This window comes from Peromyscus eremicus, chromosome 5 (assembly GCF_949786415.1).
Source record: "Peromyscus eremicus chromosome 5, PerEre_H2_v1, whole genome shotgun sequence".
NCBI classification, from domain to species: Eukaryota; Metazoa; Chordata; class Mammalia; order Rodentia; family Cricetidae; genus Peromyscus; species Peromyscus eremicus.
The window spans coordinates 8,486,224-8,500,536 of NC_081420.1; the positions used below are offsets into that span (position 1 = coordinate 8,486,224).

General features: G+C 52.3%; 1 protein-coding gene and 1 pseudogene across 1 annotated transcript; both read right to left on the reverse strand.

Annotated features, from left to right (window-relative positions):
• Positions 1-2,520: 2,520 nt before the first annotated feature.
• B4galt7 (beta-1,4-galactosyltransferase 7) lies at positions 2,521-11,435 on the reverse strand. Its single transcript, XM_059262841.1, is given in 8 exon segments — positions 2,521-2,972; positions 3,383-3,487; positions 3,770-3,853; positions 4,740-4,897; positions 4,900-4,961; positions 7,105-7,204; positions 7,207-7,466; positions 11,289-11,435. Coding segments are annotated over 8 exon segments (975 nt in total). The 5' UTR covers positions 11,339-11,435; the 3' UTR covers positions 2,521-2,816.
• A 1,006-nt stretch (positions 11,436-12,441) lies between these two features.
• On the reverse strand, positions 12,442-14,288 carry LOC131910281 (protein PIMREG-like; annotated as a pseudogene).
• Between the last annotated feature and the right edge of the window lie 25 nt (positions 14,289-14,313).

The following is a 14,313-nucleotide window of genomic DNA, read 5'->3' on the forward strand; positions in this document are numbered from 1 at the left end:
GTTCTCTGAATGATGGGCATTACTCCCACACCCACACTGGCGAGGTATGCTTATGTCCTGGCACATTTTATCCACATTCTCAGTAGCAAGGTAGGAATGTTAGCTGGAGCCAGTGTATAGAGCAGGCAAAGAAAACATAGAAGCAAACTGTCATCTGCTTCACCCCTGGCCCACCAGGATTCAATGCTCTTCCACTCCCCAGGAATGGGAAAGACTCGGGAACAAGGAAGGGAGGCTGCAGATGTGGAGTGCACCAGCTCCTGCCAGGGGTGCCCACCAGCACAACGATGATGACATCACACAACGGTGATGACATCACACAATGGTGATGACATCACACAATGGTGATGACATCACACAATGGTGATGACATCACACAATGGTGATGTCATACAGCAGCCACAGGGGAGTAGGGAGCAGAGAGCTTCTTCTTGGCCTTTCTTCCGCTGGTTCCACATCCCCAGTACAGGTGCACAGGACCCTCACCTTTTCAAGTTCTTCTACACGCCAGGTAAATGCAGAGCTGGGGGCTTTGCTGTCACATCCCCAAGAGGCATGAGTAATTGCCCACGTTACATGTAAACCCAAGATGAGAAGATAGGAGCTCATGGGCAGCACCTCCTCTGTCTCCACAGATACTGTAAGCCAGGCAGGCTTGTCTCTCACTGCTCGGTGAGGCTCCGTTCCTGGGCAGCCTCAATTTAGAGTCACAAGGACCCTAAGTTAGACTTTGGAACCTGAAGCTTCACCCCGTCTCAGGCCACACCTCTCAACTTAAACTCAGGCTGTAGAGGACACAGTCCTCCCAGCTGCACACAGCGGGCCTGAAATCATCCTGAGTCTTTGGAACCAAAGCTCTGGACTCTACCCTCTCAACTCTGGAATTCAGCCCCTTCCTTCCACCGCACTTGGGTGTCCCAGTGCTAAACCAAGCACCCTAACTACACCAACTACACCTAACCCTACCCTTCTAGCTCCTGCTCCTAGTGCTAGGCAAACCTTGCCAGAGGACTGCATTGTGAACCACTCATTTCCTGCTCTTATTGGTGCGAGGTGTGAGAGCTAACATTATGTTTTAAGTCTAAATTACTGTGCTTAAGAGATCTATAAAACAGAAATGCCTCTAACCTGTAAGCCCACTTGCCCAAGGACAGATAACTTCCTGGAATGTTGTTCATGTAAGATAGCAAGTCACACATTATCACTTCAGTAAACAAGGCTGGTTGCCCCAAATGCACAGGATGTACTTGATCACATGCAGGCAGGAGGCACATGTGTGCTTGCCCCTGACTGGACTAAGGTGGGGGTGCACAGCCTCGGGGGGTTTGTCTTTACAAACAAAAAATGTAATTCTGTGCCATACTCTGTGCATCCTGGGTGTGGACCTGGCCAGTGTCCATTGTCCTGGCCAATATTTAGTAAAGCTTGCCTTAAATTTGGCTCAAAACTTATGGTAGTGGTCTCATTCTCTCCCAGTGGGGTTAACACGAGGCTTCCTCCACCATCACTCCCCAATCCCACACTCTACTTAAGCAGACAACCTTCATTCCAGCCGGAAACCTCCCCTCCAGCCATGAGAAGACTCTGGGGACTCCACAGTTTCTCCTCAGGTTCTTCCCACCTCAGCTGTCCTGTACACACACACACACACACACACACACACACACACACACCCCACCCCGCCTCGTCGGGTCCTGTGCTTCTGCTTCTCCAGTTACCTTACTTCCCAGTACAGCAGGATGGAGTGGCACCCCAGAGACAGAGCATAACCGGACAAAGCCAGAAGTGGCTCAAGCCTCCCAGGGGACCAAGGGAGCTCGAGTCCGGGAGGCCAGAAGTGTAGGGACCTTCTGCTTTTCCTCCCACCTGCACCTGCCACCCTCAGCCCTACCTCATCCAACTCCCTGCCAGTGTATACCTGAGAATCATGGTCTTCGGCACCCACCCCCTTGTCAACCAAAGGTGGCAAACCAGTGGTCCACAACACTTCGTTTGGCCTCCATCGCTTATTAAAGTTTTAGTCAGCTGTTACCATTTAAAAATCAGAAAATTGCCGGGCGGTGGTGGCGCACGCCTTTAATCCCAGCACTCGGGAGGCAGAGCCAGGCGGATCTCTGTGAGTTCGAGGCCAGCCTGGGCTACCAAGTGAGTTCCAGGAAAAGGCGCAAAGCTACACAGAGAAACCCTGTCTCGGAAAACAAAAAAAAACAAAAACAAAAACAAAACAAACAAAAAAATCAGAAAATTCTGCATAAGGATCCAGCATTCTAGTTTCTTTTGAAAAGTGAGACCTGGTGACCCAAGCACCCCACCCCCACACCAATCCTCCATGGTAACAACCAGCTACAGCTAGTATTAGCCGGTCCTTCGCTCCCTTGGGGCTCATGTTCAGCCTTCTGAAGTTCTAAGCCTCCTAATAGCGACTGCCACACACACTGGCCATGGCGGCTTCTGACTACATCTTTGCATGAGGCTCTTCTTCCAAAGGAGCAGAAGGAGCCGAGGGTGTCCGAGCCCATCTTTCCTTTGCCTCGGGCCTCGGCGTGGGCGGGCAGGCCGAGCAGGGTAAGCGGGAAGGCAGGGTGGAGAATCCCAGTCAAGAGCCCACCTCCAGCCTCTCTCTGGCAATTTTCCAGCAGCATCCCAGGAACTGCCTGTGTCCTGTCTTGAGCCTGGCTGGGGCCAGGTTGCCGCAGAGCTGGCTGGCTCTTCCTTCAGGCCACTCAGCGGCCTGAGCTGGGCCTCAGGCCTGAGGTTTCCTGAGCTTGAGCAGCACTGAGGTCTGGAGTAACAGGCTTCCATACTGTTCCGCCAACTCAGCCAAATATGCACCACGGGGTGGCTGCCGTGTCACAGTCCAGCACGATATTGAGAACAGTGCAGGGGGCCCCTCCTACAGACAGCGCTGTGCGGGAGTCCACCCGGTACTTCACAGTGCTCAGGCCTCCCTCCCGGTCCACCTTGAATTGTTCCTGGGAAGAAGAGGAGGAAAGAACATGAACTCACACTTCATGGTGCCAGCTGCTCGCCCATCTCCACTGAAAGAGGAGCACCCAAAGCTGCCCTCTTGCCAAGCCTGCACCCCGTCAGTAAGGAAAATCCACTCTTCTGTGGGGCAAATACACCTCCAAGAAAGGGATTCCGGCACCTTCAGTTAGGCCTTCCCACCCCAGCCTCCATGAGTCAGGTCTGGGCTGATCCACAGTGCCCAGACGCACACAGCAGCCACCAAGCAGGGCAAGGTGCCCATGGAGAATGCCCATCAACTGACCTGACCCAACAATGAGAGGATGGCACCATCTGGGCAAAAGGAGAACTTGGTGAAATGGTAAGGCCTGTTGGTTCCGACCTATCCCTCACCACTGCGGAAACTAGCCAGCACCTGTTTTTGAGCTGCAATGCGTTTCTGGTCCCTCTTCCGCCAGGCTGGGTCATGCAAGTGGCGAAATGTCTGGTACCCAGTTGTGATTCCTGAGGGGCGGAAAAGCTAAGGAAAACAAAGGAAGTAGGGGTCAGGCTGCCTCTCTGGTCATCCTGGCCCTTACCACTAATTCCTCTGGGATCCCACTGGCTGCCATGGCGGGGGCTCTGCCATCCCGCAGGACAGGAGACTCTACAGAGAGCCCTGCAAGTCAGGGTGAACGCAGGGGTCAGAACCAGGGAGAGCAGCTGCAGACCCTAAGATGCAGCAAGTGAAGGGACCCTCCGGACAGCCCCCCAGGACAGCCACGCAGCCCAGGGCCAGGCAGAGGCGTGGGAGGAGCCTTACCTGGAGGCCAGCTCCCTTGATGCGCCGGTAGAACTCATCGTCCTCGCGGCCCCAGCCCCAGAAGCGGTTGGACATCCCGTTGCACTGACACAAAGACAGGCAGTGTCTGTCACATGCCCTCCTCCCAGGGTGCACTTTAGTCTCTTACTGCTCGGGAGAGCCGAGTCTGAGCCCAGCCAGCCAGGCTCCCCTGTCTTCTTCCTGCCCTGACTGCTCTGAGTGACACAGGGTGCTGGCAGGTCCCTTCACTCTGCAGTGGGGATGTGGGGGTGGAAGGAAAGGGTCAGCACACCTTAGGCCCTCCTCACTTCTAACAGGGCCTTGAACTTGTATGTGATAAGTGTCTCGAGTGTCAGCTCCCTTCAGGGGGCAAAACTGCCGACCTCAATAGCTTTTGCCTTCCTCTCGTACCCGTTCTCCTGAGACGGCTGTGCCCAGGTCTTTCCCTGGGTTTGAGGGACAACCCTGATGAGCATTGGCTCAGGGGCTATAGTCACGGAGGACAGAGAACAGTCACTCGGATCTTCCCACCCCTCTGTGTCCCTGGGTCCCATCAAGAGCTGGTGTGCTGTAGTTTGGGACTCCTGTCTAGATTCTGGGGAGGGGGAAGGGCTCCATCTCCCACCAGCCCGGCCGTGTTTTAAGGGCCGGCTGTGCAGCCTTCTCACATAAGGAGGGAGGGCCTGGAGACAACGCTGAGGGGGGAGTCTGCAGCCATCACACCTCTAGCTCTCTGTGGCCAGCTGGCACGGGGGCTTCTGTGGTCACAGCAGAGCTCTCCCTGGCTAATGTGCTCATTCCTGGTCCTGTCTTATGTCTCCGGCTGCTGCTGAGTCCCCTGTCAAGCTCAGGCAAGACTCCATCTGCTGGGCCCCAGGAAGGCTGCACTCCCCCCCAACAACTGCCTAGGCCCATGGTGGGAAAGATCCCCAGCATTTCAGTGAGTAGAGCAGGTAGGGCTGGACCTCACCAGCTGGTAGTGCTGCTTGGAGAGCAGCAGAATGCCGCCTACATAGGTCTTGTAGTGGTAGAGAGGGTGGAGCTCTGGGGAGGCCACATGGAAGGGCCCAGCCTCTGGGAAGCCATAGTCCAGCTCCTCATTTAGAGGGAGCAGGTCCACGTCATGGCAATGTAGTCTGTGCTGTTGCTGCTCTCCAGGAAGCCCACATTGATGAGTGCTGCCCGATTGAACCTGCGCGAGAAAAATGATGCTAGGGAGAGGAGGCGAGCTTGTTCACCAACCTCGCTCTAGCCTAGCTGTGCAGGAGAACTTCTTCCGTGTCACCACCCAACCCTGTCATCACTGTCCCCTCTGCTTGCTGCACAAGTGTTTATGGAGCACTTACTACATGCCAAACTGTTCAAAACCACTCTGGAAGAAAGAGCATCGAAAACCAAATCCTGTTCTCCAGGACCTTCCAATAGGAAGGAGCAAGTCAGAGTCAGACAGGGAAGAAGGACACTGGCGGGGGAGGTGGGCAGCTGTTCGCCTACACGGCTGTCGGGACAGCCAGGACGGCACTTCAAGTCCTCGAAGGCCTGATCATATGGAAGCTGGAGCCAGGGCCCCAAACAGAGAAGAGTAACTGCCAAGGCCACCAAGAGCAGACACCAGGAGGACACTGAGAAGAGACTAGGGGAGGGGTAGACACTGAGAGGCAAGAGGTGATGGTGGGCAGCAGAAGGAACTGTGAGAACTGGGCAGACTCCAGATGTCATTTGCTGATGGTCTGGACGCTGTGACAAACAAAGAGCTTTTTTGGCTTGCATAACTAGAACTATGTAGCTTCCTCTTCCTGAAATGAGGAAGAGGGAAAGAAAGCAGGTCTGAGGGAGTAGCAGTCATAAACTCAGTTACGATCCCATTGGGACCACCAGATGGAGGCATCACGAGGGAGGCTGCATATGCAGACCTGGAGCTCAGACTAGGGAGTTCCCCGTCATATAATACCAGGAGATGAGAAGGGACGGGACTGTCCACAGGGAGTCTGCAACTGAGGAGAGGGAGTGCTGAGAACAACAATGAGAGATCAGAAACAGGGTGACGGGAAATGAGATGAGCGGGGCTGGCCACTGAGATGGAGAAAACCAGAAGTTAAGCAGAGGCATCAGAAGGAAAAAGATCTGCTTTAGAGAAGCCACTGATGCGGGAGGATGAGAGCCCGGGATTATGGTCACCCGTGACCTCAGTGAGGACTGTTGCAGATCATAAGAGATGTCTGTTGAAAGAGTCTCGAAGATAATCCCAGCACTCAGAAGGTGGATCTCTGAGTTTGAGGCCAGCCTGGTCTACAGAGCGAATTTTTCGGGACAGCCAGGGCTATAGAGAAACCCTGTCTTGAGAGGGAGAGGAGGGAGGAAAGAGAGAGGAGAGAGAGAGAGATAGAGAGAGAGAGAGAGAGAGAGAGAGAGAGAGAGAGAGAGACAGAGAGAGAGAGATAGAGAGAGAGAGAGAGAGAGAGAGAGAGAGAGAGAGAGAGAGCGCCTTGAAGGAAGGAATAAAGAAGTAGGGTGATAGCAGTGGGGTATCAGACAGAGAAGTCTTTTTCCCTTCTTTTTCTTATCTTCTGTTTCTCTCTCACACTTTTTTTTTTTAAGACAGGGTCTCACTATGCAGCCCTGGCTGTCCTGGAACTTGATACATAGCTGGCTTTAAACTCCCAGAGACCCACCAGCCTCTGACTCCCCAATGCCGGGATTAAAGGAGTGTACTGCCTTTCCTGGCCTCCCTCCTTTTAAAACACTGAGTGTGTATGGAAGTCACAGAATGGTGAGGTCAAAGGACAGCTTGTGAGAGTCAGACTTCTCCTTCCACCATGTGGATTCACCAGGCCCTGGCGGCAAGCTCCTCACCTCCCCACTCCTTTCTTCCTGGGGAGCGTTGTCTCTGTGCATCTATGTGCGTGCTGACGGGAATCCCCAGGAGAGGCCCCAGGGCCACAGCACTGACCTTGAGTAGCAGAGAGGAAGAGGAATCCAAGGCCACAGTGGGAGACAGTTCCAGGGAGGGCTGGGGACAATCACTGCCGGGAGGTGAGTGGAGATGGCAGGGAGGAGGAAAGTGCCCCTCCAGTGACCTTGTATCACTGCTTCTTCTCACATCAGTATACAATTTATTCCACATACAGTGATCTTTCTAGAGTAGACATTAGATCCGGGCCCACTCCAAAGGCTCCCACTATATCCAGTGGAGGGGCCTATCCCTCCCACCATCTGGCCCTTCCTCCAGTAGCCCCGCTCAGGCCCAAGCCCACTGAGCAACAGGAACAAGCGCTAAGAGCCAGGGGCAAGGAGAGGCACTGGAACGGTGCTGCTGGCTAGGAGCTGGTCCTCACCTGAAATGATCCACCTGGTTGAGCACATAGATGTGGTGCGGGATCTTCTTCCTGCTGAGGAAGCGGTGCATGTGGGGCACAAAGACCAGGAGCTCCTCAAGCGTTCCCGGAAGGGCACCAGCACTGCCAAGCGGTGAGGTCCCCATGATGCATCTTCTTCCCAGTGCTCAGGGGGCGGCTCTGGAGGGCAAGCCCGAGGTGGGCCCGCGGTCTCCTGCCCTTGTCCCCTGGTCACCTGGGCCATGTCTCCAGAGCAGCTGAGCTGCAGCCAGAGCAGGGAGAAGACGACCAGCAGGAGGAAGGCGATGAAGAGGTGGAAGACGGAGCACTTCCGGCGGAGGCCTCCAGGAAGCAACCTGGCCCTGGGATAAGAGCAGGGAGGTCAGGAGAGCAGGGCCAGCTGAGATCCTTTCAAGGACCCTTTCTCTGGCCTCGTCCTCCAGGCTCAGATGACTACTTGCCACCTCTAAATACCTAGGGATTAGTGCAGAAGCAATGTTTAATGTTGCTCATGCTACTACCATATATGATCAGCCCATTCACCTCTGTAGGCCCAGCCTGTGCTACCCCTGGGACACTCTTGGACCATTCACCTCTGTAGGCCAGCCTGTGCTACCCCCGGGACACTCTCGGACCATTCACCTCTGTAGGACCAGCCTGTGCTACCCCCGGGACACTCTCAGCCCATTCACCTCTGTAGGCCCAGCCTGTGCTACCCCCGGACACTCTCAGCCCATTCACCTCTGTAGGCCCAGCCTGTGCTACCCCCGGGACACTCTCAGCCCATTCACCTCTGTAGGCCCAGCCTGTGCTACCCCCGGGACACTCTTGGACCGCTCACAGCTGACAGGGCTGCCCCAGTTCTTCAGTGACTTCTCACATTCTGAGGGGCTCCTGGTAAGAGTGCTCAGGGAAAAGGGAGAGGCTCATTGTGTCGTATTTATTTCTCCCTAGGACAGTGTCTTGAAGTCCTTAGCCGATGGCAGGGGTTCCAGTTTAGAAAGCTACAACCCACTGATTTCCAAACTCCAAACTCACTCCCCAGAAAATTCACCCAGCAGAAATGTTATTTTGTCATGCTGTTAGGGTGCCCAGAACGCTCCCCAAGAAGGGGTGTGTACTGACATAAACCCAGGCAAAATGGCCAGTATCTAGTCTAGGAAGCTCAAAGAAGCTCAAAACTGCCCAATGTGAGGTCCAGAGGGAGAGTGCAGATCACTGGGTAGCCATAGGACAGGAGCTAAAGGAAGGTGAAGGCATAGGGCTGGGCTCAGCATCTGCATCCAAATGGGAGAAACTGGACAAACAGCTGGCTCTCTCAGACGCCGGGGGACTCGGGGAAACCGCCCTTCAGTTAACAATGACAAAAGAACGTGCGGAAAGCTTGCACGGTGGCCACTGGCCACGGTGGATGGATTTCCACCCAAGGTCAAACTAGGTTACATGGTGACACTGTCTCAAAAACAGACAAAACGAAGAGGCAAAAAAGCAACAGTGAACTTCACCTTTGCCCTCCTCTCAAAGTTCCTGATATCAGGAAAGGATCTGAGAAACCTAAGAAGGAAGCTTCCTCTACAGTCGCTCCTGCCTCCCTGCCCAAGCGATCAGTAAAGAAATCCACGTTAGCCTCTAAGAGTCAGGAATTGGTTTGTATGAGACACAGTTTCTCTGTGTAGCCCTGGCTGTCCTAGAACTCGCTCTGCAGACCAGGCTGGCCTCAAACTCTCAAGAGATCCTCCTGCTTCTGCCTCCCGAGTGCTGGTATTAAAGGTGTGTGCCACCACCTCCTGGCCGGTTATCAGGTCTTGTAGACACTACCTCCTAAGTTCTCCTGCGATAGTCTTGACTAATGGTCCTCACCCTGCTCTTCACTTTCAATTTTACAGCTGCTCTGCCTCGGCTTACAAGATCAAAGCCAAAGCCCTTGGTCTGGCAGTAAGAATCCTCTGACAAGGTGCTGTGGTTTTGTCAAATCTCCACTTTCTAACACGCATTCACTCTCATCCTGAATAACAGGAGACCTTTCCACTTGCCACATTCCTTCCTGCTCCAGCCCTCACCCCACGTTTCTCCTACTTGACACCTCCTTATTTTAACTGTTTAGCAGTTTCCTACCAATCTTTCAAGGCCCAAGATCCATGTCATGGCCATCACTGCCCCCACCAAGTTCCCTGCTTTGTGTTCCCAGGGTACCTGGCACTTCCCTCTTTACATCACCTATGTGTGATGAGCTGCATTATCCTACTTTCAGAACATGTCATATTCTTTTCTATCGCCTCAGGCCCAGTCAGACAGCAGAGAGCTTGCCAACTGAGTACAGGAAGGGTGAAAGCAGTCCAAGCATGCTTTAAGTCGTACGCTGGAGCCACATCCAAGCCTACCTTTCAAAAGACACGACTGCAAATCTGGAAGCCAGCAGCCCTGAAGCCAGGCCCAGGTCGCACATGCAGCTGCTAGGTTGCCCAGCAGGACCGCCCTCCCCGGCTTTCTGACTTACCCCCCATCATCTTGTGGTGATGGTTTCCACTGTGGAGCAGTAGAGCCCAGACCTGCAAGTGGTCTGACAAGCCTGGAACCTTTACAGATTCTTTCTTGCACTCTGGGCTCTTTCTGGGAGCGGGGTGGAGACTTAGACGATGAACAATGGGTAATAGACCTCCTTTGGGGGGAATAAGCAATGACCATTATCCAAGAGTATGGCATGGATTGAAGAGTCCATGCACTTTCTTATGATATTTCTTCAATTCAACTTGCCCTTTCTTCGAGGATTGTAGTGCCCAAGGGCACTCTCATTCTTTGCTCTAAAGGCCAAAACCACTGAGGATCCCAATTCTATCAATAAAGCTGATGATAGTGGACATTGAGAACAGATATTGTTGGTGCCACCTGGTGGCAGTCTCCAGAACTGCAGTTCCAGGTGTTCCCACACCCATGTTCTGAGGGGCATTTTAAAAAAGGGTTGGTTTCCTGTATCAGTCAACACCTAGGGCTAGTTAGAGGTGCTTCGACTCCAAGCACGCTTGTTCTATAGCTAGCACACAGTTACTGCAGTGCTTTATATTTGCTACGTGGGTCTTTGCCACTGTATCAAAAGCACAGAATGGACATCCATCTATTTTTCTGAGAACACAATAAAAGAAACAGATCAGAATATGGAAATTCTCCTCTACTTCCTTCAGATATCATCTTCATTAATCCTCAAAGAACCATTCAAAGTAGATAATATGACTGCTCATTTCAGAGATGGAAAACTGAGGTCAGAAAAATTAACTGGTCTGTTTCTGGCCACCATTCACCATGTTTCTATTATATTACTGTTACATTTTAACACCAAATCTTAAAAAAAAAAAATTGTGCCCACTAAACTCGATTCTTACTAAACATGTCACTCATTAAGTGAATATCCACTAAGGTGTGTTTGGGGGAAGAAGGATGGGAGAGGGGAGCATATTTAAAGTCTGAAGTATATTGTCCCTATAAGTGTAGGCAGAGAAATCACCTCCCCAATTCTGCTTCAGTGAGAAATATCTTAAACTCAGATCGGGCCAGACTCACACCTAACACTCGAGGCTAGACCCATGCATGTACAACAGCACAGGAAATGAACTCATGGGTGTGTCTAGTGTAAGCCAGGCAATGGCTAACCAACCAGGCAGAGAACATAGGAAGCTTCTGTCTGGTGTCATCTTCCGGGCCAACTGCAAAGTATGAAGAAGTATGAAAGAAAGGGGTAGGATCTGAAGTCACATGGATGTGATGAGGCAGACAGAAAAGAAATACAGACCCTCAGTGCCACAGCATAGCGAGGATCCTCTGTAAGAAGTGAACGGAATCAGTGTCCCGCAGGAAAACAGATGAACCAGTGAGGGAAAAAGACACACACAAAAGACACATGGGAGAAAGGGACTAAATAGAGGAACAAACACAAAGAGAGATTAATGCAGAGAAGACACAGAGACCGTGACCGCGACACAGAGCCCGAGAGAGACATATGCGGAATGGAAGCTGGTAGAAAAAGAGAGCCATGCAGCCAATGCCAATGACTCCCTCCCCCAAAACCAAAGACCCTTAGGGTGACCCCCAGAAATGCAGATGCGACGGCGTCAGGCCCCTAGATTCTGCCGGCGTTAAGGAAAATAATGGCACCCGAGAGGACGCGGCTCCGGCTGGTCGCCGCCGCTCACCTGCCTTCCTCCCAGGGCAGCTGCGCCGCTTTCCTCCGGGATGGCAACATCGTGGGGAGACACAGCTGGACATGGAGCTCTGCACCTAGCCCGGCCGCCAGGCCTGCCCGGCCTACGCGGCGTCTCCGCCTCCGCCCCGCCCCCCGGTCCGCCGGGTCCGTCCCTCCGGCCGGGCCGGCTGCACCCCAGCGCCGCCGCTGGAAGGTTCTGCTGCCCGGAGAAACCCGGCGGCGGGAACCCGCTTCACACTGTTAGCAGGGACCCGCTGGATGTCACACAAAAAAAGGCAGCTCCTTCCCCTCACCCAGGTCAAAGGCCTCCAAACCAGCTGAGCATAGCTGGGACTAGACGTGCACTCCAGAACAGCACTTCTGGGATAAGGTGCATCTTCTTCATTTTCCCCAGTGAAGGCTGGCAGCATCACAGCATGGTCAGCCCAGCAGAATAAGCATGTAAACTTGGAGCACAATAGCCAGTTCAGGATTCAGGGCTGGGTTCGGTAGACTCACCAAATAATAGGAGCTGAGCTCTGAACACTGATTGCGATTCAAACCCTGCTCCGACAATTCAAGCATGTTCTGAGGCAAGTCAACTTTTCTGTGACTGTTTCACCACTTGGGTATATAAATTGTTTCTATTCGGTATGGTCATTGTAGAAACTGTAAACTGACTTGGTGCAATGCTTGGCACAGTCACCACTATATAAATGCTGTCGTCCAGTATTTAAAGAGAACTGAAACACTAACGAAGAGACCAAGCTCCCTATCTGCTCAGTCTTTGTGTGCATTTATCCACTCCCTTATCCATTGCCAGCTCCCCCTCCTCCCCACGAAAGAAAGAGGCAGTTACTGGACTTGACCTCTGCTCTTCTTTCAGGAAAAATTTAATATTCTAATAAATACCTAATATCTATTAAGTCCTACTCTGTGGCAATCATTATTCTAAATTCTTTACTACTGTACTCTTTTCTTTTTTGTCAAAAGCGAGTTTTTAATTATGAAAAAGAAATGTGATCTAGAAACTGACACACTGGTATCTAATAAAATGACATAGTAGATTTCCTAAATAATTTACAAAGAGCAGAAACTTGTCTTGAGGGGCTAGAGAGATGGCTCAGCGGTTAAGAGCACTGGCTGTTCTTCCAGAGGTCCTGAGTTCAATTCCCAGCAACCACATGGAGGTTCACAACCATCCATAGTAAGGAGATCTGGTGCCCTCTTCTGACCTGCAAGCATGCATGTAGGCAGAACACTGTGTACATAATAAATAAATCTTTTTTAAAAAAAGAAAGACAGAAAGAAAGTGGTCTTGAACAGTGTTCCCCTCCCTGCACATCCCAGTTCCCCACACTGAGCTGATAAGTAGGCCCCAAGAGCTCAGGCTTGCACAATATACAAATATCTCCTTTCTTCCTATGGGGCCCTGTGGGATCAGGGGTAAAAGTGGCCCCCAAGAATCTCTGCACTGGGAATAAAGGGGGTGGTTTCATGGGATGACTCCTGCAGGGTCTTGGTCCTAGTTACAAGGTTCAGAACTGTCTAGTATCTCAATTACATTCCTAATATGGATGAGCCTCTGTGAGGCTGGAGAACAGGGTGCTGTATGAGTCCTCCTGGAGAACATGGGCAGTTCCCATCACCTCTTCAAGGTCTTCCTAAATTACTCCTGGGCTGTGGCCAGTGGTTATCAATGGACCCAGATATAATTGAAATAGAAGGGTTCTGGATCCCGTTAGTCAAGTCTTGGTTAGCAGTGGTGTGGGGATGCTGATGAGCCCAGTGCCTCTTCCTGGAAGTTCATGGAGTGGGTGGCTACACAGGGCCTGTTTCCTGTAGGATGCTTGCTGTCTTCATTCATGAATAAGGGAGACAGTCATGTCACCACCCTCTTCAGCCTTGATGGCTTTGTCCAGTTTTTGTGACAGCTTCTGGAGATGATGGATTCCAGCCCCCACAGGCTCTAGGTCAATGTCAGACTCACTGGGAGAGCAGAGAAGTTCTGTGGAGGAACAGGGGCTCCAGAGGGCAGCCTCCCTCCTTAGCCACTGACATCAATGGGCATGTAGACTCATCTGGCCAGAGAGGCGAGGATGTCCCCCGACTCTGGCATCCCAGTTGGCCCTGTATAGCTGAGTGTTCTGGCTCAGACTGGGTGGTGAGGATCCTCTGTCCTTCTGGACTCATTTTTTCCTCACTTTCACCTGTGTTTCCATCAGCCACCTGGTGCCACTTTGGCAGGACTCCTGGATTCTCTGGGACATAGCACCCAAGGTGCTTTTGGCTGAGCGAGCTGAAGCCTGAAGATGCTGCTGCTCTGGCTCTGGGGTTTCCAGGGGTTTCCAGGAGGGGCCAGTCCCGAGGTTGAGGCTGAGGGCTCTCAGCGGCAGCCTCCTTTGGAACTGTCTGCACAGGGAGCCCAGGGGACCCGTCTCCAGATGGCCCTCAGCAGACGGGTCACCGCCTTCTCTAGATGCTCCTCCTTTAGGAGTGATCCTCTGCGCATGGAGGCCGTCATGTCCTGCCACTGAGACGCCATGTGCTTGGTCCAGTCTCCTCTGCCCGCTAGATCCTGAGACCTGAAGATCGACACCCGCTTTCCACCCACCACAGCAGATTTGTCCTACTGTTCTCTTTTATTCAGCCCTATGAACAGGCATTCTTTCCCTTGTGAAGATGAGAGAACTGAGGTACAGGTCAATCAGGTGCTTTGTCTGCATAATCCCTTTTCACCCACAACTTGCAATCTCAACATTGCTTCAAGATAGAGCTCCACTACTGGTGAGAAGTTAATTGTCTTTAACTTTCTTTCCCCTCTTACACCCTGACACAACACAACCCTCACCCACCCTGTTAGCAAGTCAGCTCTTGATGTGGCAGACTAAAGGTAGGGCTGACTTTCTGCGGAGACCAGTTAGGTAGGACCTGATGACAGACAGTGATGGGGGACCATGTGACCTGTCCCTCTAGTGTTAGATCTCAGTATCTCAACTAAATTTCACATAAAAACCCAACTTTTTTTTTTTTTT